General features: G+C 43.2%; 1 protein-coding gene across 2 annotated transcripts; it reads right to left on the bottom strand.

The window, feature by feature from the left end:
* Positions 1-2,757: 2,757 nt before the first annotated feature.
* LOC119017356 lies at positions 2,758-27,694 on the bottom strand. 2 transcript variants are annotated; one of them, XM_037094011.1, is made up of 11 exons: positions 27,273-27,694; positions 26,184-26,317; positions 20,607-20,668; positions 20,231-20,251; positions 19,813-20,079; positions 18,899-18,986; positions 18,561-18,787; positions 17,335-17,622; positions 16,481-16,659; positions 10,805-10,897; positions 2,758-8,800 (listed from the first exon to the last, which is right to left on the bottom strand). In XM_037094011.1, exons 3-11 carry the CDS (start codon positions 20,650-20,652, stop codon positions 8,351-8,353), a joined length of 1,659 nt encoding a protein of 552 aa, XP_036949906.1. In that variant the 5' UTR covers positions 20,653-20,668; positions 26,184-26,317; positions 27,273-27,694; the 3' UTR covers positions 2,758-8,350. The 2 variants fall into 2 exon arrangements, with proteins under 2 accessions (XP_036949906.1, XP_036949905.1); XM_037094010.1 differs by lacking the exon at positions 26,184-26,317.
* Between the last annotated feature and the right edge of the window lie 233 nt (positions 27,695-27,927).

Below are 27,927 nucleotides of genomic sequence, written 5' to 3'. Positions count from 1 at the left end.
GACAGGCCTGCAGCCCGGAGGACCAGAGACAGAGTAGAGACAGAGTAGAGACAGAATAGAGACAGGCCTGCAGCCCGGAGGACCAGAGACAGAGTAGAGACAGGCCTGCAGCCCGGAGGACCAGAGACAGAGTAGAGACAGAGTAGAGACAGAATAGAGACAGGCCTGCAGCCCGGAGGACCAGAGACAGAGTAGAGACAGAGTAGAGACAGAGTAGAGACAGGCCTGCAGCCCGGAGGACCAGAGACAGAGTAGAGACAGAGTAGAGACAGAATAGAGACAGACCTGCAGCCCGGAGGACCAGAGACAGAGTAGAGACAGAGTAAAGACAGAGTAGAGACAGAGTAGAGACAGAGTAGAGACAGAATAGAGACAGGCCTGCAGCCCGGAGGACCAGAGACAGAGTAGAGACAGAGTAGAGACAGAATAGAGACAGAAATCATAATCATAATGTAAATATCAACTTAAATACTGATGCAACAATAAAAGGTCTTGATTCACTCTCTGTTGAAAAGTCATTTTAATTGGAATTATTCATTCATTACAGAAAAAGAGAAGCTTTACAAAAGTCTGTGCAGGATGCCAAAAGGTCTTACATGATACCAGTATATAAATAATCATTGATTTATTTCTTCAAGCAAACGACAGGGAGGGCGTGTGGCTGCTCGTTCATGGCAGTGACGTGAAGTATCATTACAGTCAATGATTACACAGCTTTGGAAAAAAAAACAAAAAAACATCAAACATCTCAACTATTAAGATATGAAACATTAAAATGAGCAACAACCAGAAACAACACAGACTTTCATGCAAACAAACAAAAAGTTAATTAAACCTCAAAAAACCACGTTATGAAAACTGCTGTCATACCAGATGAGTCGCTCACCTGCGATACTGAATTGTACTAAATATAAACGTATTGTTACAAACATTGTTAAAAAAATATAGGGGCATAATATTCTGTGAAATTATAATAAACATAAAAAATAACCTTCTGTTTCTAACAATAATAATAATAACAAGTGTGTAAAACTGTCACCATGATACTATGAGAACCTGATATATTCAGAGGCGGTTAATCGTACCGTCTCAACCCGACCTTGAACGCAACACAGACAACTTTTTCCCCAAAACAAAATAGATGAACTGAAAAATGACTGAAGCGTGTTGCTGCCATGCCAGGAAATCAAAAACAGATCCAAACTGACCATCAGAACCATTAAATCCTCACGTACGTAAGGCTGTAATTACTTCAACACAGTCGTTAAATAACTCATAACTTTCTTTGCGTGTTTGCGGGATGAACAGCAGTAATATTGACGGTGACAATACTTCTCCTGCCTGAGACATTAAACAAACGTCGGGAATCTAATCGAGCCTCTCGAGCCGTCCGGACTGAGGTTTCCCAAAACCATCTGACAGACAAGGGAAGTGTGAGGCTACGTGTGAATTAATAAATCATTAGTTAATGCAAATAACATGAATGAATCCACGTGAAATAAACGTTCGATGAGACAATGAGACACTGCATGTTAGTTTTGAAACTTTTAAATTAACATCAGCTTCGAGGTTAAGAATGAAGTCAGTGCAGATTATATCAGAAGTGATGGTGTCGAAATCAAAATGGTGTTACTTTTAAGGATACGGTTCATGTACTGACATGACAGTTGTGACTAAAATGTTATTTTTGGACTCCTGGAATGTGTGTTTCATATGGAGGGTGAGAACCAGATGAGCGTCAGTGACATTTTGGGTGAAAATGAGTTACATGTGTGGATGAAGCAAAAGTTGTTGATGTGTTAGGGCCAAAAAGATGAATGTAAGTGAAAATATATTTTCAATAAATGTCAAAAAGTTGTTCATTATATTATTTATGTTGTTATCTGCATGTTTGTGAAGTTTCAATATTAACGATTGAATTCCACATTATGAAAACTGACCTCGGAGCCTGTTGTTTCAATCCGTCAAGAATAAAAAACATAACGGAGCGTTTCTTTTGTTTTCAGAAACCAAAGGCTCATTTAAAACATTTAATAATCTGGTGTGATGAGAGTGTGTTGATAATGAGCTTGATTAGACAGTATAAGGATTTAATATAAATATCATCTGATCTAATTACTGGCTCCAAATTTCACAGATATCGAAAAACGGCCAATGATTTTCCTGATATTTGCATCCCACAACGAAACTAAAGAAACAATAACCTTTGTACTCGGCTCATACGAATGAACATTTCTCAAAAACAAAGAACATCTACATACATAAGTAGTTAAAATAACTGATGAAGTGTTAAGAAATATTTTGTTTGGGTTTTTTGTTTTTGTTAGGGTGCGTTTAAGAGCCAGGACGATGATGGGAAACCGGAGCTCTGGACGGACTCTGTGAGAGGCCGGCTGTACAGAAAAGTGCAATTCATGTAACTACTATGATTATTAGCTTCTATCAGCATCACGGCTGCCGTCCCACAAGCAATCTACAGGTCAGCATGCTGCAGTTACACTAACTCTTAGGTATACACTGGGACAGCAGATATAGGCTATAATATCAGAGTAAGGAGAAATACGAAGCACATAAGTAGCGAGAGACATTTTCTTTTTTTTTGTTTTTTTGTTTTGGTGCTTAAATGTGATGCTACAAAAAAGTTCTCACGATGACATTTAATCAGGCATTCGTCCAAAAAAGGTGTGTGTTTTTTCACCAAATGCACTTTGTTCCAGTTGGAGATGACTGATTATATGAAATGTGTTTTTAGGAAGGTTTTTTTTTTTTTCTGTATAAAAAACATTCTCAGGTGCTGTGAGTGTCGCGGTGGGGGGGACGGAGGTGTGGAGCGATTTTCAAGCAGATTGCGCCGCTGATCTGGGGTCAGTTTGTTCAAAAGAATACACACCTGGTTTCAAACTGTGTGTTCAATATTCATGATAAAACAAAGTTCTTAGTGTAGAGCGACAGAGGCCGGTGGTTTTCAATTATCTTCTCCAATTATCCATCATAGATAAAACCAAATCCGATCACTGGATTGCACTCGAGTGAAGTAAAGTTAATTGATCTTCGCTGCAGCTGACACTTCCTCTGATATTTCGTCTATTATAATCAGAGGTATTAGCAAACTGCGGGCATCGTTTCGTGGTTTTTCATTATATTCTTTTGGAATTACAGAGGATAGTAGATTAACAGAGGGAGCGAATCCAGCAGAACTGAGAGATTCGTTTTATTAAATCTGCCTCTACAAACACGGGGATCAGCACTTCTGTTCTGTGTGAAAAACGGCTCTGATGTGCGGCGAAACAGAAAACATCAGACGAGGTCGAACGACAGAAAGTGAAATCCTTCCACAAAGACTTCATCAGCTGCGACTGCCTGAACTTCATCATTACTGTTCCAGCATAACGAGCGCTCAGCTGATACCTCAACCTTTTACTTTTTGATATTTAAGCACATGTAATATCAAGACTTTTACTCAACATTCACTTTTACTGCTGCATTACTGTCACTCCAGATACGCAGCAGGACACTTTTTATTATTTTATATGTGGCGATAAAGAAACTAAAACTAGGTTAACTCTGTTTTAACCACCTGACAGGACTGCATTATCTTATTTGGATTTAACTGCAGGTAACAGTGGCTCAGAAGCCACTTTGCCACTGTTTTATTAATACGACTGTAGTTCTGTTCATGCATGACCTGATCTCGTATTTAATGCCACAGTTGCATGAACTGAGATAGACGCAGTGCCTGAACCTTATAAATCTGCAAAAAACAAAGTGAAAGTGTCCAGCTGCAGTGCTGTTCAACAATCATTACGATGGTCCAATAAAAACACCTACGCAGCGATATCAGATTAACCAGTCGTGTCTGAACTTTGTCTCTTGGAGGCTGAAACAGGAATTTATTGGTCGCCTGTTGTATTTTATTGAATTGTTAAGTGGCCAAATAGCACCAGGATCCCGAGGTCCCTTAACTGACTCACTTCCTGCACAAAGTGTCGCTCTGCCCTCCGTTAAAGCTGTTGTCATATTTTTCTACTGAAATATGTGTTAAACAGCTCCATATTTCAAACCTAATCACTGTTAAAGACCGATTGGTGATGCAGTCAAAGAGAAAAGAAAAGTATCCCGGCCCACTCCCTCCAATCAGAGCAGAGAGCTCCATAAAGAGGCGGTTCCGTCTGCTCGTGAACACACGAGGAGTCGGATCCTGTTTGTCGATTATCTCTGCATGTTCATGTGGTGACGCAGAGAGGACGGCTAACAGCGAAACAGACAGGAAGTTAGCTAAAATGTCACTTTAGAGCCGAGTCAGTAGAGGCGAGCAGCCTTTGTGCAAAGCTCGGCTAAATACGTTAGCGTCAAACTTTTATTTATGATGCTAATGTTTTGATTTGATGTGCACACATTTTTCTGACGTCATTGTATAAGTTGCTGACTTCCTGCTTTGTTGGCCAAGTCTATAAATAATTATCCATGTTTCAGTACAGGTAAATGTCTGATAACGAACCCGACAGGTGACTACAGGTACTCCAACGCAGCTGAATGAAACTCTGATGGAAGGACTTCACACCTCCTCATGTTATCATGAGCTGGACTGAAGGTCTCTCCAGCCCGACGTGTTAGCTTTCTACCTACTGTGGGTGAGTGGTTAAAGGAGCAATGCAGCGGTTTAATAGTATAAAATCTTGCATAAGCCTTGCAGTAAGAAACGTATTAGTATTTTTGCACTATACACATGCAGACCACATATTATTGTATATTTACAACAGTGAAAAAAAAGGGTGAGCGGTGTCGAGGTGTGCTATGTCAGATTCCTCTACGCGCCTGACAGGATGTTAGTGATGTCTCAGTGCTATTATCGTTAATATTGCTTTAGATTTTAACTGAAAGTCATTGATCATCAATTAGTCATTAGTCCACTTAACCTTCGTTATTAGAGCTTAACTGAATCAACCTGATATTTACATCATACACAAAGTCAGTTAAGGAGGCTTCATGTGGTGTTAATATATATATCGGATTAAGTCGAGAAGTCCCTGCACGAGCAAAAGCAGCGGCCGATAAAGGAGCCGTACAAAATCAATACTTGGATGGCATACAAGAAGGGTATGCAGGTCATCCCACACACTCAGGGTTCTTATATTTAACCTCAGCGGTAAATAAAGAATCAATCCAAACTACATGTTCCTGAAGAGGACGGGAGCTAGTTCAGCTAGTCATTTTTTTGCAGATCAATATATCGTATTTACAATAGCTGCTACTTGTTTTTCTACCCTTTTTAAATACAATGTGAACCTTTTTTTTTGTATCAAAAGGATCCCACGTGTTGAATTTTGTGCTTTTTCTTGTCCGGACACCAAACTTTTGTGTCCACCCGACTGCTTTTTTTAATGACGCCCATCGAGGGCGGAGGTCCAACTTTTATCACCGACTTTCCAATTTGACATCAGTTCAGTTACAGCTCGAGGTAGCCAGGCTGCTAACAGCTGTCGATGGAGGCGATAACAGTGACGTCTGCGTGGGGTTATTGTTACATGTTCGGATGAGGACGCTGCTGTGATTCCCTAAAGGTGTGAAAATGCTGCTCAGGACCTGTGGAGGACACACATGAACTGACGGAGTTTCCTCAGCGGTTCGAGACGTCTCGGTCTCATTATGTGAAAAGTCTTTGGTGTAAATCTGTTTCCTGCGACCTGAATTAGCCCGCAGGCTTCTTCCACGGCAAGAAACAGGAACTAATTAGTCGAACGCAGTTGTTCTGGCCGCGGGAGCTTAAACTAATTGACTGTTCGTGCTTCTTTTTAAGCGCGTTTGAACTCGAGCGTCTCCTCGCTCTCATCTGTATCTCAGGTCAATTACTCGTGTTTTTTCTCGTCCTTTCTTTTATTCTACCAGGAAATGTGTTTATTGTGGTAAAGGCTGTAATTAAATGACACACTGCTGATTTACAGGCCTTCTTGTTTTAAAACAAGAACAAAAAGGTTAAACAAAAAAAAAAAAAAAAGCAGGACTGTGGATTTGTTATCTACGGTCATTTAGAAGCATCCTGAACACATCACTACGACATCCTGTGACGCCTGGGGGCATTTTTTTTTTTTTTTTTTTTAACTTCGCACATATATTAGAGTAAACAAATCGACAATGTGAACTATTGGTTATCAGGACTGGAATGCCTTCGAGTCAATAAGAGGCGTTTCATTGTCACAGAGGAGCTTTAAGCTGAAATATTCAGCCTGGTCGGCAGAATGAAATGTTGGCGTTTTAGGTTTCTGCGAACCACAGGACACATTACTGTGTGCGTGACATGCAGATCACATCACGACTTTGGTGTCAGCAGGTGGAGGGACGGTGTGACAGCTGGGCGAGACAGCTGCCATGTTGGACTTCACTCATCGAGGCGGCGTTTCATTATTTGTGAGCATGAAACAACCAGATATTTCTAAGGAGCTGATGGCATTTCATTGTTTCGACCTTTTCCTTTATCCTCATGTGATCTGACTCGTCTTGTCTTGTCTTGACTTGTGATTATTAAAGAAGAATAAAGTGTAAACAAATGTTAACATTTCCGTGGTTTGCAGAAACGTACCCTGCTAACATTTACACTGGTGATTAGGTTGAAATGTCTGTAAACATCTGACCATCCTTACATCATGTCGTGCTCTGTTAATTAGCATCAGTATTACAGGACTGTTTCTTTAGCCACGGACCACGAGCAGCAGCACATGTATGAACTCATCGGTTTTCTGGGTTGTTGATAATAATTTAATCAGTATTTCTGGATTTTAATACTGAGAATGTCGTCCTCTTTCTCATTTCCTTGTTTTTTTCTGAAAGGAATCACGCCTCTATGCACCAAAGCTCTAATATAATCAGCCCCCGTCAACATCCACCCACACACACACTCATTTTGTCGCAGGCCGCATCGTTATCACAGATTGATCCGACTGCGCCTTTCCAGTCACTTCATTTTTGGCAAACAACTGGGCCACAATAATCAAGAGCTCCGTCCGTTGGATGGTGGCTGAGACGAAAATAGGAGGCTTTAAATCATGCAAGTCATTTTATCTGCTCCCTCGAATAGTTCCCTGTTCCATCGCCGTCGTCTCTTTTATCGCCGCTCGTCACTCTGCGGTGTCCGTGAGTCTGTCCTTCCGCGAGGAGACCAAGAATCCAATTATGTTCTCGGGAGCCGCGCCGAAAGTCCAAGAAGTGTTGCAGAGTATTCTTCCAATTTGATGTTCCTCCGACAGGGCCTGCGATCAAATAAGGACACGTGAGTGTAGCGTCTGCAGGGAGCTGTCGATCTGGTGGGTGTTTCATCATTAGCCCGTGTGAGATGAGGTGGAAGGGTTTGGTTTTTGTTGGGGTTGATGCCTTCAAGAGCGGCAGATCTGACACCAAAAGATATGAGAGAAAGGAGGAGAGGTTGCTTTCCATCTACAGAGCTCGTGTCAGCGTCCAGAAAGAATCCGTCATGGGGGATTTTTTCTCATGGATGGCGGTGAATGGAGTGCTGAGACGAGCTCCTCTGTGCGAGGGGCGGAGACGCTTTCTGACATACTTGTACTGGTGATAATAGAGTCCGTGCGCGGGTGCGAAGGAATACAATCATCAGCGTTCGTGTGACGCTGTGAGAGACAAAAGTGCTGTCAGAGGCGACACATCGGGATTCGCCTCGACACCGGAGAAGTTCTTTGCTTGCTGTTGTTCGTAGCTTCGTTCTGAGGAAATAACGTCTGATTCCTCCGAGCGCGCTGACTCCGACTGTCAAACTGTCAAACCCCTGTACAGTTTTTTCCTGACAACCTTTTCGACGGGACCCATGAAATACTTTTGATCCCATTTAGGTGTTTTCCCAAAAAGTGCTGAGAGTGTTTTTACCCTTCTCACGTCATCGTAGCTTCTCTGGCCCAATGAAGCTGGCATGCAGTCGGTCTACTCTAACGTCAGCATATTTCCTGTAGATCTGCACTATGATATCTACTTTAATGTTTAATTTAAATGCATGCATTTTTTCCATATGCACAGAATTGCTTTGTTCTTCTTTTGAGAGCTCCGTGGTGGTGGGGGGACGGGACTCTTCTGCATCTCATTTAGTGCAGCAAATTTTGTATTGCGTGTTTTTTTTAGGCAACTGTCTTTTTTATTTTATTTTTTCTTTGAGGTTGAAGTGACATCCAGATCCAGGCATAAATATTTTGTCTGTGAGGTTGTGTCAAATGCAGTGATCGAGGACTTTGGGTGGTGTTCGGATATTATCAGGGGAAACACAGAGCCAGATGTTGTGGATGTCAATACTGTATGAGGACAACGAGGAGGGGAAAAAACAAAAACAAAAAAAACACCCGGTTGCATCCTATCAGGTGCTCTGAGCCGATTCCTCCTTCTGCACAGCTTCTCCACCCTCGGCTCCTCCGTCCGTCTGGGCTGAATCCGACCCAGCGGTGCCCCTGGAGGTCGCTCCCGGTGACGCGGCGCCGCACAAACTGCCATCAGGCGTGGCAGCTGCGAGTGAGCGAGGATTGGAGGCAGGGCTGGCGCTCATGACGGAGTCAGGGGTCCGGGTGGCGCTGAGGTCGCCGTGGGGAGCCAAGGTGGCCTCCACGCTGTCGGAGTGAACCTCTTCGGTCACAGCTGTCGGGGAGACGGCGTTCAGGAGGGGCTTGTGGGAGGCGTAGGTCATCGCAGCATCGGTGTCGCTGTCCAGTGGGAGGCCAGACTGGGTGAACTCCACCCCAGAGTCGCTCATCTCCAGGAAATTGTCAGAGGAGAGAGTGTGGTAGCGGCCCGGTTTGGACACCTCGAGGCCCTTCAGAGAAAAGAAAGAGGGAAGGAAGAAGGAGGAAAATTGAGGAGTGAGAGCAGAAAAGTACAAAAGAGAATTGAAGGATGAATGTTTTCCCCCAACAGAAAAGAAGAGATGGAGGACGTAGATTCAGGAAGGGAAGCAGAGGAGAGCGGTATAAATTGAGGTCAGTGTGAATAATTTATCTCCATGTTTCAGGGAACATATTTATAGATTTACCCTCAACTGACATGCAGCCACCACCACTTCATTGTGTTGCTGTATATTCAATAACCTGCAGGAATTTATTTAAGTAGGTTGAAAGTCCGTCCTGAAGATGCAGACTTCAGATCATGGGTTATGGATGAGGGGCAACACCGGCCTGATCTATTAAACATGGAGACCACATTTCATTATTTAGAGAGAATATATGTTCCAGAACAATTCTGCTCTCTGCTGAAGTCTAGAGGCTTTCGTAGTGATTTTCCCTCAGACAGCCTGAGACACGTTTGCTCTCACATGTGTTGAAGTAACCCAGCAATCATTTGGAGTTTTACTGGTCAACAGACATCTAGATTAGAGCTCGGCTGTACTGCGAGTGGACATTCAGGCAAAACTGGAGGCGAGGCCGAGCATGTGGTTCTAAAAATATATAGATTCATGAGCACCACACAGAGCAGACGACCAGTAACTGAGTCGACGATGACGTGACATCATCTCACCCTAAATGTAAGATAAAAACGTTATTGTCTTTCTGACACAATTTGTAGCATTATACATCTATCAGTCAATATTTTATTGGCTATACTGGATCTTCCTAAGTCCAAAAACAGTCCTAAGGAAGTGACTTCATGCTTGTCTCAGCACCTCTCTCCACTCTGTTCATGTTAATTCAGAAATTAAGTCTGCCAACATAAACTTGGGACACAGACGCTCCATCCAGAATTGTAACTTTAAATATATGTGACAAAAAGTAAGGAAAAGATCAATATGTTCCCTGTAAACGTGAGATTGTTCCTGCAGAAGTTCTCATCAAACAACTCAAAGAACTCCTGCACAGCTTTACTTTCTCAGCTTCCTATAAACTTGAATCTGATCCGCTCCAGCGCACTGCGTCAGGTTGATTGCCTTTTAATTACACTTGACTGTGAGTTGACTTTATGCAGCAGGTAGCTTCTGCCAAGAAATCTCAAACTCCAGGATAGTTAATGATCTTCGTTTCTTTTTTTTTTCCTCAGTATAACTTCCCTGACAGTACAAAGGTGTTCTGTAATCAGCTTTAAGACGTCGCTCAGCTGCTGCAGCTCGTTCTCATCATCAAGATCACGACTTCCACGCTCAGGTTTTATTGCTGTAATGATAATAATTGACCCGTTAGCCTGATTTCAACTCCAAGACCAAACAACCTTCTGCAGCGACGAGCGACTCATTCATGTTTCGCTGCGTTTCAGAAACTGTCTGCAGAACCAAAGTGGCGTTTTGCTGATTAGTTTTTAATCACATGCTTGTTAGGTTGCGTTGATAATATAACATTAAGTAAGAGATAATGCTCGTGTTCATTATCGGGAATCAATGGCTGACATGGAGGCCAGGCGGACAGATTCCTCCACGGAGTCCATTAATTTCTGATTATGGACGCCTCACAGGGCATTTTCAAGACAATCAGTTCATATTTTTGTGTGTTTATGATCAAAATATAAACATGAGTGTTTGACTGAAACCTGTAATAATCATTACGATCCCAAACGTCTCATGGAATACAACAGTTGTACTCGAGGAAACAGGACGAACGGCACGGCGCATAGAAACCTTCTGCACAGCTATTAGCCAATAAGATAACGTTATGCAAACAGGATTAAAAGGCAGTAACTATGTGTGTTGTTGACAAACTGTACATATAAAATGTTTAACATGAAGACTAATATCAAGATTTCTGCAAACAAGTGATGAGTCGTGTGTTCTGTCAGCCAATCAGAATCAAGTATTCAGATTTCAGCCTTTTTTGCCTCTGTGTGTTCCATCACTGACCTTGATCGTGACCTCCGTGCCGTCCGGGGTTTTATCACATATGGACTGTGTTATAGATTCCTCAGTGAACCTGGTGTAAGCCTCATGGACCACCTGCAGACCCACAAACACACAAACACACACAGGAGATACGTCACACTGTGGCCACAACAACTGAATCTCCCAGCAGCTAATTAGTCAATAAACTGACATCAACACTGACAGAGAGGACATAAAACAAACACACACACTCACACACGAGGCACGTGTAACTGCACAGGAAGCTCTTAAACACACATGTAAGATAAAGAAGAGGAAGCTTGTGTGACATGACCGCGAGACAAGCTGCTTTATTTTGTCCTCATGGAGGGGATGGATGCAGGTTGAGAGGCAGCAGAGCCGAACGGGCTGTCATCTTTCAAAATATGTTGGTTCCACTGAACTGCAAGAAAAACTGCAGCACAGAGAGAAAGAAGACAGACGGAGGCATGAAGGACGCTGTCTGGAGGGTTAAAGAGGAAGAGGAGAAGAAGAAAGGCCGAGATGGAAATGTTGAAAAAGAGGGAAAAGTGAGTGGGAGTGACAGGTCTGAGAGGAGCAGACAGAGAAGGATGGAGGACGTTTTACATTTAAGAGAAACTGGGTTTTAGTCGGCTTTGCCAACAGAAGTGAACACACTGACCTGATTTCTGCTCACACACATTTTCCCTTTTTTTTCCCACCACTGCATGTGAACAGGTAGCCGAGAGTACTGATTCTCATGTGATGTGGAAACAGCTTAGAGAGAACGGGGTCTTAATCAGAAGAAGAAGTGCAAAAAACAAAGTATTTTGGCTCCATGCTAACACTTTAGCATACCATGTTCAGTGATGCAGAGTAAATATTAGCATTGTGCATTTCTCACACTTTTATTGTTATTTTATTGTTATTTCTCTCTGTGAACGTCCAGTTTAAGCTTTGGCACCTGGTAAGAGTTCAGGGAAAGATCATGTCTTGGAGTGGTTCACCTGGTCAAACCAACACCCGTCACCACAAACAGCTCGAAAACATCCCAACGTCTTATTCAGAATATAAACAAAGACCGCTGCAAAAATGTCCTGGTTCTGTCAGATAAAACCGGAAGCACTGAGTGGTCTCTTGGCTTATAAAACTGTTAATATTATGTGTATGAATCGTACAAATGTAATGTATCTGTGGTTTTTTTGTCAGGTGTCCATTAGCCAATCACAGCTCACATTTGGTGAGAGGCGGGCAGATTTTTTGTTTTGTTTCCTGAATCTAAACCTTTGTACGTCTCCTAAAGTGACTTCTAATGCCTCACTGATACTGTTGACTGTTATTGATTTTATCTGGACTAAATATTTCATGAAATTGACGTGTGTGTTTGCAGGAAGCACCACAGTGAGTCATCTTCTGGTCAGGGAGGGACGCGATGACGAGAAAGTACAAAACAGATGAGAGAGAGAGAAAGTGAGAGGAAGAGTGAGGAGCAGAGATTAAGAGAGAGGAAGACAAAAGCGAGATACGAAGGAGCAACACGGATGATGAACAGGAGGCGGGGAGAGCGATGGAGAGTAAGATCGATGGGAAACAGAGAGCGAGAGGAAGAAGAGGGAGAACGAGTCAGCTGGTCTGATTGATTTGAGTTTCATGTCGGTCTCTTGGGTTACGCCCCGAGAGGTCGCCGACATCCTCTCCTACATGACGTCTGTGTTCTCAGATCCATGAGGAAATCCATAACGTGTCAGAGCGACCGACATGAAGGGCAGCTGCTGTCCTCTCAACCCCCTCCGTCAATACACAAACACACACCACGAGTTCCAACACACACACACACGTGGAAATTTAAGGCACACTGTGGGCTTTTACACACACACACACACACACACACACACTGATCGATACGTAGCCATAAACACGGACACGCACAAACACACACCCAAACAATACATGTACACACAGACACACACACAACAAGTGAGAGACGCACAGAGGACCTGCTGGTTTAACATTTAGTGTTTACTCATCATTACAACACGAGGCTCGTCGTCGTGGCAGCAGTAACTTTAGCTACCTAAGCTAGCTTAGTTAGCGAGCCTCTTGTCTGCACGCTACCATAGCTCCGATACAAAACGGCTCACAACAAAGTTTGTGGAGTAACCAGGAAACAGACGTCTCAGAATATTTTTTGAGGGGCTTGGAGCTGCACGAGCTGAGTGCTACGAGTTCCATTATCTTCAACTGAAGGCGTAAACTCACACCAAAACAATCTGGATCAATAAATATAACTACAGGTAAGAGGAAAAATATGTATGACTCAGATAATGTAGTGAACTGTCCCTTTAAATAGTTGCACATGCAGCCTGGAAAGTAAATTACAAGATCCAAGTATTTGACCACACCTTATTAAAATATAAGCCAATATATATATATATAAATATACACAATATAAAATAAGCAGATAATAACTTGAAGAATATTGGTAATATACTAAAATGAAAGTAACAGCCGGCCATTTTCATCCAAAGTCACATTCACAGTGGGAAACTATAAACGTTGGTCGTCATTCTGATGTTTCCCAATCAATCAGCAGCTGGAAAAGACGACAGATCGTGAAAATCCGTTGGCACATTCAGCCTTGTTTCAAGGTGCAACAACAAATTTGATTAAACTCGTTAGCTAATGTTAGCATTTAACAACTTCCTGGCTAACACGAGTGTTTGTTTACTTCCTGTCTCTGAGACGTGTGCCTTTCCTGATCATATTTGGAAGCTAATCAGTTATCAAACCTCTTGCTTTAGCTTGAAATATGGTCCGATGTCCCTCCAGATTAAACTATGCAGAGTCTTTACTGCTGCGAATCAGTCAGGAAGCAGTGAAATGATCACAGTTTCAAACTGCAACACATTCGAGCTCCCCACTCAGTGACGGTGTGATGTCAGAGGAAAATGGCCGCAGCGTGAATATGGTGGATGGTGTGTTTGTTGACTCTAGTGGGAATGAATGTAAAACCAGCAGGCCACAGGAGGGGGAACGTCTCAGTGTCATGTCACGTGTTTTATCTAATTGTTGACATCACTTAAAAACTACGAGATGAACAACGAACCAGACAAACACAGACGGACACAACAAACACTGACAGCACACCCACTGACTGTCTGGGCGAGTAGTTGATTACACAGTGACAATTCTCTGAAAAAACAGTCAAGAATTAATTAAAAGCTCATACAGGTTAATCACTACTGCCCTTAACACCAACACTGGCACAGATACCCACACACACACATCGGATAGTTACCTTGTGAATCAAACCCACACGATTAAACAACAACCGGAGGTCGGAAATATGTGCATGTGTGTGCGCTCAGCGGGCAGAATCACCACATACTGCGGGTTAAATACAGCAGTGAAAGCTGCGCGTCCGCAGTTATCATAACGCCGCTGTTTATGAGTAACTGCAGGGCGACATCTGAGCCGTCCATCAGCGAGAGGAAGAGACAGAGGGGGAGGAACGAGGGAGGGAAGAGTGAGAGAGACGAAGCAGAGGAATGAGAAAGAAAGTCACGCCAACGTCAGCGTGACTTTCTCTGATATCGCTGCTCGGCTGCAGTTGCACACAGAGGAGATATAAAGCTCCTCGTCGGGTCACTCAGCGTCTACACTTCGGTTTAAAATCTTTATTTTCTTAAAGCAGGTGAAAAGAATCGGCCTCCTTTTATCTTGTTTCCACACACTGGAATGGAGCCTGGCAGAGATTCTTCACTTGTCTTAAGAAACAGTGATTTTAAGAGTAAATATCAGATTAATTTGCTTGTTAATTGTTTTTGCATGTTGCACTGCAACCTGGTTCAAAACTGCATCTGAAATCCTGGAAGACTGATCCGGACTGAGCCTCTCAAACAAGGAGTTATTCTCATGTGCTCTGAATCATTGATATTGATCTTTACATCTTAAAACAACGTTATGTCGCTATTTCAGCTTCAAAATCATCTTAAAAACAGGGTGAATGGTGTCTCTGTCTCAGCCATTCGAACCACTGTGACCTGTTTCAGCATCTCGCATCATATTTGACCCTCTGATAGAAAAATACATACAGGGATCATCATGGAAAACTCAGTCGGTCACTTGAATATTGAAAAGTCTTTCAGGATCGCAGAGACAGATCGTCCCAGGTTGCTGTGTCAGATCCACTTCAGGTAATTAATCGACTCTTTGACAAATTAGATCTCGATCAACTTCTGCTTCTCCGTTAAGACTGACAGCAGTTTCTCCTCCGTGTCCAGGAAGTGTTTAGTCTGCAGGTGCTCAGTTCTATTTCACTGATTTTTATCTCAAAAGCACCACAATTCCCAAAAAAAACTACTGAACACGCGTTTCTGAAACTGCCACCAATAACGTTGTCACGTAACAACAAGTTGATCGAGGAACTTATTCACATCTTTCTAGACACCAATATGAAGAAGGAGGCGCAGAGAAAAGAGGCCAGAACACATTTCTCTCACCGAGAAGAGGATCCGTTTGAGGCTCCTTAAGAGGGAGAAAATGCAACGCACAGGCAACAGCGTTAGCTGGGCCACCAATCAGAGACATCCAGCTGTTAGCATGAAGGCCTCATTTGAATTCACTCAACACAAACATTAATCATTTCAGATCGCCCACATACATACATTACCGCTGGAGGCTGAATGAGGCAGATGGAAGTTCAATTAGAAAACAAAATTAGCTTCAGTCGAAGCCTATTGTTGTAACTTACCAACATTTATCCAACAGCTTGTGTTTGCAAAGGTGTTGTTCCTGAATGTAGTGAGACAAAATGACGACTCTGAAAATAAAAGCTACTGCTGCTAACAGCATCGCAAATACTCTGTGAACACCTGAGAGTTGTTCATTATGCATTAAGAGTCCAAATATATGAACTTAAGACGGCGTAGTTAACACACAGAAACATGTGAACTGTGGCAGAGAACTAGTGAACGACAAACACAATGTCAGAATTATCTCAGTTTCAGCACAATTTGTATTTAACTTTCATTAAATTGATCTGGAAATCAGTGTTATACCTGCTCTGTCTTTAAATTGGACTGATATCCCTCAGCGGAGCAATCGGCCTGACGTCAAGGCGTTTTCTATGGCGACTCATCTGTTTGTAATGGGTTTTTAATTAGTCCATAAATTCAGTGGGTTAACAAATCCCCAGCTGGGAATGCTGAGTGGAGGGTTGTGGTGAAAAAATGGATTAACTGTCAACTCCTCTGAATCATCCAATCAGTCAGTTAATCAATATTGAACAGGTGCTTAGGAAAGCAAAGACTGTAAATAGCCAGATGCAACCAAACACATTTTTTCTCGTTCTATTTTTGTTCTGAAGGGACTCGCGGTTATTTCTGATGTAAGAGTTTTATTTAAAATGTGATGTTTGGGGAGTTTGTGTGCAGTAAAAAAGAGACTCTGGGAGCAGAACTGTGAGTTTTCTTCAGCCGTGTTTATGTCCTGTCTGGTTTGGCTGTCAGCATGTGTACCAGGTCCAGCACCACGGGTCAGGAAGTGGACCAGCTGACCATCCGGACTCCCACAGCAGGAAACCCGAACCTCCCTCAGCCAACACACACACACACACACAGAAACACACAGCGAACTCTGCGATCCTACAATGTTCCTCCATCGCAGAGAAATGAGGATGGCTCTGTCGGGTGTTACCTGTCTGAACGCCTCCCCGTCTCTCTTCCCGGCCTGCTGAGCAAGCAGCATCAGTTTCTTGCTCTTCTCGTTCCTCTTGTGTATTGTGTAGACGCAGGACAGCAGGCACACCACCAGCATGAAGGCGATCAGGCCCAGCATGGACAGGACGGCTACAGTCAGGGCAGGCAGCTTCGTGGCTGAGACGGAGACAAGAAGAATGGAAACAACCACCGAGAGAAACAATTAGTCACCTGTGACTGCAGGAATCAGCTACTCTGATGTCTGGGTACCTCATCCATCAGAGATTTATGTTCCTGGATGTTTTAGAACCTCCACTAAACAAGTTATAGCCATTTATTATAAAAGTATCCTCTTCCAAATGTCTTAAAAGAAGGTTTCCTCTCCTCTGAAGCTGTATTTAACAAGATCTGCAGCACTTATTTTATTGTGTTTGCAGGACCAAGTAACTTCAGGAACTAATAAAATCTAGTTGCAAATGAAGTGAAAACTTGTGCAAATATTTGTTTAAACTTACAGATGTTTTCTTCAGGGTCATACATCATTTATTTGTATTAATTTAATTGCTGTAAACATTCTGCAAAAACTACTTAAATGAAAACATGTTTTAATTCATTCTTTGGGTTTCTTGGATGATCAGTACGAACTTCAACCCAGTCAATTATTGATAAATAATCACAAAAATGATCAAATTTACCTCAAAGGACCAAACTTACAAAAATCTGCAGCTAGATAAGTATTCGGTGTGATGTTTTCCTTTTTTTTTTCAAGAAATTCCATGACATGAACTGGGGAAAGTTCTGATTTGTGGGTGAGTTGGAACAGAATGGCCCAAATGTGTCTTTTTCTCTTACGTTGCACCTCTATGTGGACGTGAGCCACAGGAAACCCAGCCAGGTCCGTCACTTTGAAGACGCCCGTGTCGGACACGTGGACCTTCTTAAAGATGAGCTGGGATCCCTCCACGGTCAGCCTGCCCTCCAGCTGAGGGTCCAGTGGCGTCACCAGAACCCCCTGGTTCAGCACGCTCCGGTCCTGATTGTCTGATTTGGACCTGTAGACGATGTTAAAGTTGGAGTGGTGCAGGTAGAGTTTTATCTTCAGGTTGTCTCCGGTGGTGGGATGCAGGAAGGTCTGATGGCCTGTGGAGAATCAGAGGTGGACATGTCAGCAGCTGAAAGACCGGCATGGTTTTCATACAGAGACCCGTTCTAACGAGAGGATGCAGCCTGATGACTTTGGTTATCTCTTGACCTTTCCTCTAGCGCCAGCAGCTGGTTGACTTTATTGATTTTGAGTGAAATGTATCAACTATCATCGGATGGATTGCCATGAAATTTGGCCCAGACGCTCAGGAAGGATGAGTTATCAATGTTAACGATCATTCTACTTTTCATCCATCACCATCATCGCGTCAAAACTTCCATTTGTTTTAAGTATTAAAAGGATAATTCACCCCAAATTCAAAAATGCATATCTAGATATCTGGTTGAAAAAGTGGCAAACATCCTGACCAGGTCACTCCAGATAATCCACAGACCTTACACCCGCCATCCATAACACTGCGCAGGTGTTAAAGATGGAGGGGACATGACATCATCATTCTAACTCTCTGAATGCCAGGTGCTAGTTCTATTGAAGTCTATGGGAGCTGGTTGCAAGGGCAGACTGTATCACCGTGCAGAAGGGAAAAGTGCATCTTCTCTGTGGAAGCTCGCAAACTAACCTAATCAAGCTGGCTGATGTTACAGTTCAGCCGAGGAGGACGCCATTAATGTTTACATCCCGCGCTGTCACGAGCATGAGCAGATGCACACTTCCTTCCGCGTGGTAAAAAGAAAATAGTTCTGACATGAAACTGCTCGCCACAAACTCAGATATCTGTCCAAACTTGGCAACTCACACCAGAACAATGCGATGAATAAATAGCACAACAGGCACAGTAAGAGCTGTTTGATTTTGGGTTGAACAATCCTAAATAGGAAACACTCACTCTGCACGTAAGACCAGAAAGCACACAACAAATGACAGATATCACAGGAGCTTGATGGACAGAGAGGATGCACAGATCCCGGCTCACCTCTGACGTTCAGACAGTTCCTCCTCCTCACTTTGCCCTCACGGTCCAGCACCGTGAAGCTCCCCTCGTCCTTCATCCTCACCGCGTGCAGCGTCACCTTCTTCTCCGACACGACGAGGCGTCCCACGTATTCCTCCGCTGACACCGCCGTCTGGTTATACAGCACCACGGGCGGAGGCTCTGTTGCATGCTGAATCTCAGTCTGATTGGGATGAACCAGAATGGGTCTACGCGTGGTCGGAAAGTCAAACAGCAGAGAACAGAAGTTACCAAACTAACACGCTGGCAGTGAGTGTAAATCTTGTTCTCAGTCAGTCTCACACTCTCACTGGCTGTACCTGAACTCCAGGGTGATGGGGCCCTCGATGTGGTTGAGGTGTATGTAGTAAGTTTCTCCGTAGTTCACCACTTGCTCCACAGCACAGTCTGATCGATAAGATGAGAAGAAGCAACGGTAAAGAGGAGGATCTCTGTGACAAACTTTGTCATGATGCAAGGAGGCGGTTCACTGGGCTGCATACTGCAGAGACAAATCCCCAAAAATTAACAGAAATACAAACTAGATGAAGTAGAAACTGGGGTGAGGCTCAGCAAACACAGACAGGGTTGCAAAAAGAAACACAAGGGTGGAAAACACAGTGACATCAGGAATAGCAGAACTGACAGAGAGGAAAAAAGAAAATTAAAGACACAAGGGGGGGAGGAATAATGAAGGACAGGTGAAACTAATCTACTAAAAAAGATGGGGGAAAAAAACAAAGACAGGAAATGGAAATCAACACGAGACACATGAGGATGAATCCTACAAAATAAAACAGGAAACAAAGACCAAAACCAAGACATACACTCATCAGCAAAGTTGTGTGTCTGAAACACTTTTGAGGTCAGAAGTTGGAAAATATGAACTAGGTAATTTTTGACTTTCGACTTTGACTAGAATGCAGCATGAACTCGAACTTGTTGTGTGTCAGCACTATGTCACGTTTTATTACTCTGGTCTGTCCAATTCCATCCAGAGGCATCTTAGCCTGCGCCTGTCGATAAAACCCCACGGAAATCAATTTTTCTCCACTAATAAAACATTTGTGAATTAGTCTGACAATCCAGGCAGCAGCTGGACACTATTAATAATGATTAAGCTAGTTTGCTGTAGTTTCCATGGCAAAGATTAGGACCAATGCTGATCAATCAAGCAACAACAACCTGGAGCTGGAGAATACTTTCCCCACTTGCAGTGCAACAGACAGCTCACCCTTGACAGCGAGGGCGATGTGCTTGGCCGTGTTGGGGCTGCTGATGTTTCTGACGATGTACAGCCCCTCGTCCTCCTCCTGCACGTCCTCCAGCACCAGGTGGCCCAGAGAGCTGATGTGACACCGAGGATTCACCACCTTGCCCTCCTGCAGCAGAACCACCTCAGCGGAGTTGTTGGTCCGGGGTTTGAACACAACCTCACTGACGTTCCCCGACGGGACAACGAAAAAAATGTCCTCCCCGAAGAACGCTGTCTTGCGTTCCACTTTGAAACAATTCAAATGTAAGATGTTAGTACGTATGATAGACAGCCAGCTATTTTGTGTTAACTGTCTCTGAATCATTTCTCATGCACATAATCTGTTGATTTTCACTTCCAGTCATGCACAACAATCCAAACTAGTGTGCAATTTTACCTTTTGAAGATGCTGAAACAACTGTGAAAGAAAAAACACAGAGGGTTTTATTTTAGTTTGTTGCTGATTTGTTCAAAGATCCATAAATAAGTCAAAGTTCCTCTTTTCTTATCGAAAAACTGCTTCCCCAATGCTTTTGAAATGCAAATGCGTCACATAATGACAGCTAGAAATAGACCAGATGTAAACACAGTCTAATAAAAGAAGGGAAAGAAAATGAGTGGAAATTATAGATCACAAATGAACGTACAGCTTCCCTTTGTTGTGCTTTTCACAGAATCTGTGCTACGTTGAAACAAACTCATTCTTGCAGGAAGTTTTCAGCCAGTCATTCATCCAAACCTGCTCCCCAGCGACTGATTATGTTTGTGCTTACCAGCGCAGAACAGGACGCTAAACACTGCCGCCGCAACCGCTTTCATCCTGAAGAGTCTGCGTCTGAAAAAGACACCCACACACAACAGACAACACACAAGAAAAGCTTTTTATAGCGATCAAACGATGACTCTTTTCTAAAAAGAGATATCTGCCTTAATGATATCAGCACAGGATCATTTTATTTGACATGAGAATATTTTTATTTTAAAGAGGTTAATGAGACAGTTTACCACAAAATCATAAATCATATATTTTCTCCTGAGTTGCTGATTTTTACAGACATCTAAAAGGGCCCCGGTCTGCATGTCCAAGTGTCCTTGAGCAAGACACTGAACACCAAACTGCTCCTGACGTGCTGGTCAGCACCTTGCATGGCAGCCGACCACCATCAGTGTACGAATGTATGTATGAATTACTGTGAGTCGCTTTGAACAAAAGCTTCTTCTAAATGTGAAATATCTTCAGGAGACACTGGAAATCAACCTGTTCAGTCATTAAGGTCTGCGGACGTGTTGGACGGAAGGTATCTGTGGCCCATTTCTTTTTAAAGGTCCAATTTTAAGTTTAACTTGTCAAATACTGACACTTTGCGATGGCAGTCAACATACAATCTCATTGTGTCATTATTTGACGAAATGGGAATCGAGACTCACATATTGACTTTCTCACAAATTGGATATGTGATCATGCGAGTCTCTGGTGTACCGTTCGTCTCTTTTTCCCAACACTTCCTCCAGAGAAATGTTCTGTAATTTCCGGCCACCTCAGCGTGTGTCGTGCATCATACCAAACAAATCAGCGATTTTAATAAAGTGGTTGTTGCAGCCCTAATCTAGCTGAATAAATCGCACTACAGGTAAAAAGGGAAAGCCGTCTCTTTAACTTTCATAAAATAAAGATCTTTTGATAATTCGGGTCCAGCATTTAATTGAGAAAACACCTCTGCAGTGTAGAAGCAAGCCAACTGAAATCTGCATCCCTGAGCAGAAAAGAAGTTCCCCTCCCCCGCCGCTTTGCACCAACCTATTACACTAAATAGCATTTCACAAATTAGCTCCAGGGGGGGAGCGCTGCCAGCACACAGCATCCATAGTGCTGCTGTAAAGTCAAATGTACCATCATGTCTCATGTGGTGACGAGACAATTACCAATCCACTTATGACACATGACCACAAACCAGAAGGAGACGTGAGGGAGGGAGAGAGGGAGGGAAGTAAGGAAATATAGAGAGAGGAGAAGATGAGGAAACAGAAAGAAACAGTGAATAAAGAGAGGAAATACCAGTAAGTACAAGAGACAGGCCGAGAGCGTTTGGTCAGTGGGAACATGAGCTGGACATCAGCCAGCTGGCACGAGTCGACTCTCTGACCTTTCAAGACAACTGCACTGGATTAGACGAAGCCGTAGTAGCTCAGAGTCACTCAGGTGGCATAATGAGATGGACAGATAGTGGAGGAGACAGAGAGACGTCTGAATGTGAAACAGAATTACTAACAAGGCTTCTCAAAGCTCTTGGATCCGTACCGGGCCTGGTCTAGTTCAACGCAAAAACAACAAAACGACTATCTGACACAAGAATGATGCTCCACTGGTGACGTTCACTGCATTTCCTGCCTTCTCTTGTCACAAATGGATGTAATTGTTCAGGAGCACCGAGAACACAAAGCTGTCGAGGCCGACATACGATTCTGACAACATTCTGACAATTGAGTGACTAAATCTGAAGATGCGCGACATTGATTAGACAGAGAGGTATTCAAACTTGTCAAGTAACTACTGACTAACTCTTTCAGACAAATGTAGTGGATTAAAAAGTGCAATATTTGCCTCTGAGATTTAGTGCAGTAGAAGCATAAATCTGCATTAATTGGAAATACTCAAGTGACGAACACGTGGCATTTTTTTGTGCAGCAGTACAAGGAAATGTACTTAGTCAAGAACAACTGCGTTACACTGGGATGGCTGACAAAGAGGGGGAAACAAAGTGGACTTACTGACTCTTCTTTATAGAACTGAAACACAAAGAAAGCTCAAAAGCTTCCACTAAAAAGAGATAATCTCCAGCTCCATATGTGCTTTGTTGCCAAAAGTTATGAAATATTTTCCGAGTTCTGCTCAAATAGTGAAGTCAAGAAAAAGTTATTTTTTCTGTTTGTTTTTCCACTGCAGCATTACGCAACCGAGCAGATATCTGCATCTTTCGACTCTGACAGAGAGAACAATATGAAGCCATTGAATTCCTGCCAGCCTCCGCAGATGAGGGATTAGAGTGCTATATAAAGAAGAAAAAAGAGGAGAAGAAAGCCCGTCTATTTTTCCGTCTGCATGTCAAGAGACGCTAAGTCACTTCTAAGCGACACCCTGGCTTCAAAGTGGGCAGAAAATCTCCTCCAGAGATTCTTAGTCCTGAGGCACAAACACAGCAATCATAAAACCGGTGCCACGTGTGTCACGTTTGAATCAAACTGCGTTCGTGTTCTACAAAGCCATTAGCTTATTGCGTGCATGAGTGCTGAGACATAAATCACAGGTCTGATTTATCGGTGGATTCGAGCGTACGGCTAACGAGAAAATGAGAGGTCGTTGCTGATTATATAAAGGTCACAACACACGACGCTGACAAGAGAAACACATGCGCAAACATTCAAAACCCGACACATGAAAAATGGATTAAGTTGAGCTGAGTCAGAGGAGGGGCTGTGCGTCTGAAGACTACCGCTGAAAGCAGCGCAAATCCCTCGGCACACTGAGAAGCCTCCAAAAACAGGAACTTTATGATGTTGGCAGTCGTCTTAGGATGTAATAATCAGTCGCTCCAGAGTTTTTCTGGGCCGGATGCTGCAGCCTAAAATGCCTGATTTTAAGATTTGAGGTGATTTCTTGCAGTGACGTTGCAGGAAAGCAGGAGACACACATGCATGGAAACAGTGTGGGAAATAAAGACCAGCGCTCTCTGTTCTCTCAACTGGAAGTAGCACTCAGAGCTAACAGAGCCTTATGGCTGATAAAAAAAAAAAAGAAAAAGTCCAGGCAGGAGCTCTGAGGAAATGTCAGCAGTGAAACAAACACCCTGAGAGAGCACAAAAATGATATCTGCCCATCACAGCGCAAAATTGACATTTGAACATGTTGGCCAGATGTAGCCTCGACTAGTTCAGCTACAGTGTGTCAGCTGTGTCGTAAAAATAATCTTATGTTCTCTTCTTGAAAAGATTCAGGTTTTGCCAACACAGCTTTGGAAATGTATGTCACACCATCATATACCAGCTTTTGAAAACAAGGTGAATCTTTGTGACCTTTGCTTTCAAAACACTCCTTTAATCATTTTGATCTGTGAAAGTATTTCTCAAAACTCACATTGCTCTGGTAGGTGCACTGTGGACGAGATGAAGATGTCATAAATATGGAAATATGTGCGCTGCCAACAAGATGCTTCCACGACATCCTCAGGAGATCAGTTTTGGCTTCACACTTTGTCAGTGAATTTGATGTCTTCAGCTCAGCAGACTGAGAGAAGATTAGAGCGGACGTCCTTCAATTTTAGGGCCTCTGCAGTGAAATGACTCTGCAATGCTTTTGCAGAATTTGTCTAACTGAGCTGTACCTGGGCTACAGAGAAACGCTGACTAAACGTTCACAGACAGACAAAATGTTTAAAGGTAGATGTCAGGTCTGAACGCAAAAATGCCAATAACTGTATGTTTCAAAGTAAAAGACGTGTTTCTGTCATCAACAGCAAATTCCAACAAAATACTTTATGCTTATATGTGGTATGTCTCGGACTGATTCTAGGCCCCGGATGATTTGTCCCATTTGCTGTGATTGGACAAAATTGCAGGGTCACGCAGAATTCGAAGAAACTGTCTGAATTTGCATTAATTTTTATCAACAACCTCCTGGAATGACAGACAGACAAATCCAGATAGTGTAGTTGAACAAACTTAGCAGGTGACACAGTTGACTTCAAAAATGATTTGCGTTTAAAAGTGGAAAGAAGAGAGAAATATTATAAAATTCAGGAGTAAACCTGGAGCGAGCACTTCTTATTGAAAAGGCAACACGAGAGACCTTTTTATCGTTGTCATGATCAGGAAAATTAAGAGAGAACTAGTTTGGTTGTCTTCTCTCAAGCCTCTCCAGAAGGAAAAGGTAGCACCACTTATGAGAACGTCACAGTACTAACTGCAGGGAGTGCATCTCATTATACTGGACTGTGTGCGTTCGGCTTGAATCAGACCAACACAGGCTGTTGTTAAGAGAAACACAATATGAAAAGCTCCTGTTTCGTCACTGGGTGTTCCGGAGCGAATGAGCTCAGGAGCCTGAGATGCAGATGGAACCGTCGTCCTTTGGCTCAGGACACGATGTACATTTTGAAAGTCTGACTCTAAATGAGGTCACGACTCTCCTGTCCGCCTTTATGACCAATTAGATCAATCAAACTGTTGGAGGCGCCTAACTCAGTGCAGTGCTCGTGTCACATCCAGCAGCCTGCTGGTGGTGAGAGACCGCACAGCTCTCAGGCTGCTGATCTCTGCAGCTGTACATCCAGACTGACTGACGGCTTTAAGAGCTTCTCTTCCACCTCATCTAATCTCTCCGCTCCCACACAAGCCTGCAGGAGGGCTGCAGCATCATGCCTCCATCCTCATCTCCATACTGTTTTATCTCCCTTATACTCCTGCTGATACGCTGGGCTCCAGTCGCCCGGGAATTAATCAGATTTCAAAGTTTCCCACAGCTGATATGATGGTTTCTCCTTGTAATGTAATTATGTCAAGAGCTCTCTCTCTCTCTCTGACATTGCTCCTAACTGCTAATTTCATTAGCCTGCAATTTAGAGCATTAGTGTCAGAAGGTTCAAGATGCAAATGCAGCTGGCAGGGAATGTTCCAACAAATTCAAACAGGGTTTTTTAAATTAAATGTTTTAATTGAATGCTAAATGTGCCTTTAAAGAGTGTGCGGCCCTGCTGGATCAACTGGATTTGGTAGCCTGACGTGAGAGTGAACCCGTCCTGGATACAGAACAAAGACTGAACACAGCACAGAGATGCAGTGTGATACAGTATGGAGGCGATTTACAGCAGTTCTGACCAATAATCCAATAATACGACAGGCGGGGACGACGAAGGCGTTCAGCAGGAGAGAAGTGGTAGAGAGTCGGACATCAGCAACAATAAAAACAACGTGTAGAGCCAGAATATGTCTCACTAGTGATTTAAGGATTTATTCTGACCAAACCAAAGTGGTATTATAAGACAGGACAGGCTCATGCAAACTGGTCTGAGGTCTAGTCACTATAAATCATATCTTTAAATGTTACGGCAAAATGTTCTTTCAACGTTAGCACCAAACATTTTTGTTTTCTAGGGAACATTGTCCTTTACAGGAACATTGTGGAAACAAAACAGAAACCTTCCAGTTGGTTGATCGTATTCTCAGGACATTTTGGGCAACAAAACTTGAATACAAAGATTTCAACGTCTAAATATATCTCACTGAAATCAAGGCCATCTTTAAAGTGGTCCATGCTTCTCTCCTCCCCTGCACCTCCACCCTCTCCCCCTCCTCACCCTTTACGCAGCCCGTACGGCCAGGAGCTGCTGCTGCTGCTGCTGCTGCTGGTGATGATGGTGATGATGGTGGTGATGGTGGTGGTGGTGATGGTGCAGCCAAGGGTGTGTCACGACTCCGGCATGAATGGGGGCTGTCCCATTACGGGGATGTCCGGATGCAAGATGGAGGAAATGAAAGCAGGGGGGCAGAATGATGATGAATGAAGACAGGATGGGGCTGAATTCAGACACTGGATGCCAGAGTGTGTGTGCATAATTCATGTCGGAGGAATAAAGCACCGTTCTCTCTTTTCTCTGCTGTTTTTTCATTCACTTTGGTTTGGTCACCTGCCATCTGAAGCCCTAATGCGGGTTTAGCTGAAGATGAAGCCACAGGCACCTCAGGCTTCATCTTAAATAACTTGTGTTATTCTCAAGATCATCCAACACTGTTACTATCTTATATTCACGATGTGAACAACAAAGGTTCTCCTCTTCTTCTCTTAGTAAATACTGGTGTCAGTGCATTGCGTAACCATTTCCACTGGGATGGAGCAGAAAACACCCCTGATCCAGACGGGTATATCCCACACACGGGACATGATAATGCACCACAGCCAGCCTGATATTATCACCATGAAGTCCCTTTAAACCCAGTAGTGGACCAGATTATCAGAATCAGCGTATGAATATGAGATTATATTTCATTTCCAAGACACTGTGCTACAAAATTGAACAGAAATCTCCTAAAATTTGACTGAGAGGTGGCACACATGTCTGGATTTTGCTCCTTTTTTTTCCTACAAAATATGAGAAAGTTGAGTTAAACGCCTGAGCGCAGTGAGATGTTACATGACGGGGTGAAGTGCTGCAATCCCCGCACGACTTCCCCGCCGCGTTGCTGTTGGTTACACGCCCTGAACCCGCCGTGTGGGTCCGCTCGGCACCAGCACACACACACACACACACACACACACACACACACACACACGGAACAGAACAGAACCGCACAGGACCACTGCAGAATTTAACCCACCGCCTCCAGCGACAGACTGAGCAAAACACCTTATCTGCTGTAATATTCAGTTTAGAATTGGATGTAATTACCTTCGTCAAGCCTCGAATCCGAAAAAAAAAAGCAGCGGGCGGGGAGGGGCTCGGCTGAGATGTCTCCAACCGCCTTTCTCTTTTCCTTTTTTTTTTTTTTTTTCTCTTTTCTTTATTTCATGAAGCTCGTCCACACCATCTCCCCCAACCTGACAACAACACACTTCAATGGGGCCGAATCGGGAGAGACTGGAGAGCTTCGGCTGGTGTCGGGTTTGTGGACCATCAGAGTTCGGTGGGACTCGGGCAGCTTCGGTAAAGATCGACCCCGGAGAGCCTGGACCGGAGGAAGGTGTTTCCCCGTGTCATCACTTTGTACAACAAAATAAGATATTCATGCAGAAAGTTATTAAACTGACGGATCATTTTGTATCAGCGAGGGAAAAAATGTAAACATAACTGAAACTCTTATAATTATGATAATAAAGATAATAATAACAGAAAGTCTTCTGTGCTTACTTGGAAATGTCCACATTCATAAGTAAATTATAAATGAATCGAAATGACTGGTAACTCCATCAATTTTACATGTAAAACATTTTATTAAGGTCTTGTATTACTGTATATGTTAAACAAGTAGTATAAAGCCTTCTGTGGGTGAGTTGCATTGTGGGTAACGTAGGCACCAGGTTTTGAAGAATTTGTGGAATTCAAA

This window comes from Acanthopagrus latus, chromosome 3, assembly GCF_904848185.1.
Source record: "Acanthopagrus latus isolate v.2019 chromosome 3, fAcaLat1.1, whole genome shotgun sequence".
Classification (NCBI taxonomy): domain Eukaryota; kingdom Metazoa; phylum Chordata; class Actinopteri; order Spariformes; family Sparidae; genus Acanthopagrus; species Acanthopagrus latus.
This window is presented reverse-complemented; position numbering and strand designations above follow the sequence as displayed.

Coding starts and splice junctions, on each gene's coding strand:
- LOC119017356 (XM_037094011.1), bottom strand. CDS start 20,652: ATGAAAGCGGTTGCGGCGGCAGTGTTTAGCGTCCTGTTCTGCGCTG. Junction 18,987..19,812: donor CATCGCCCTCGCTGTCAAGG/GTGAGCTGTCTG, acceptor CTTATCGATCAG/ACTGTGCTGTGGAGCAAGTG. Junction 17,623..18,560: donor GAACTGTCTGAACGTCAGAG/GTGAGCCGGGAT, acceptor GATTCTCCACAG/GCCATCAGACCTTCCTGCAT.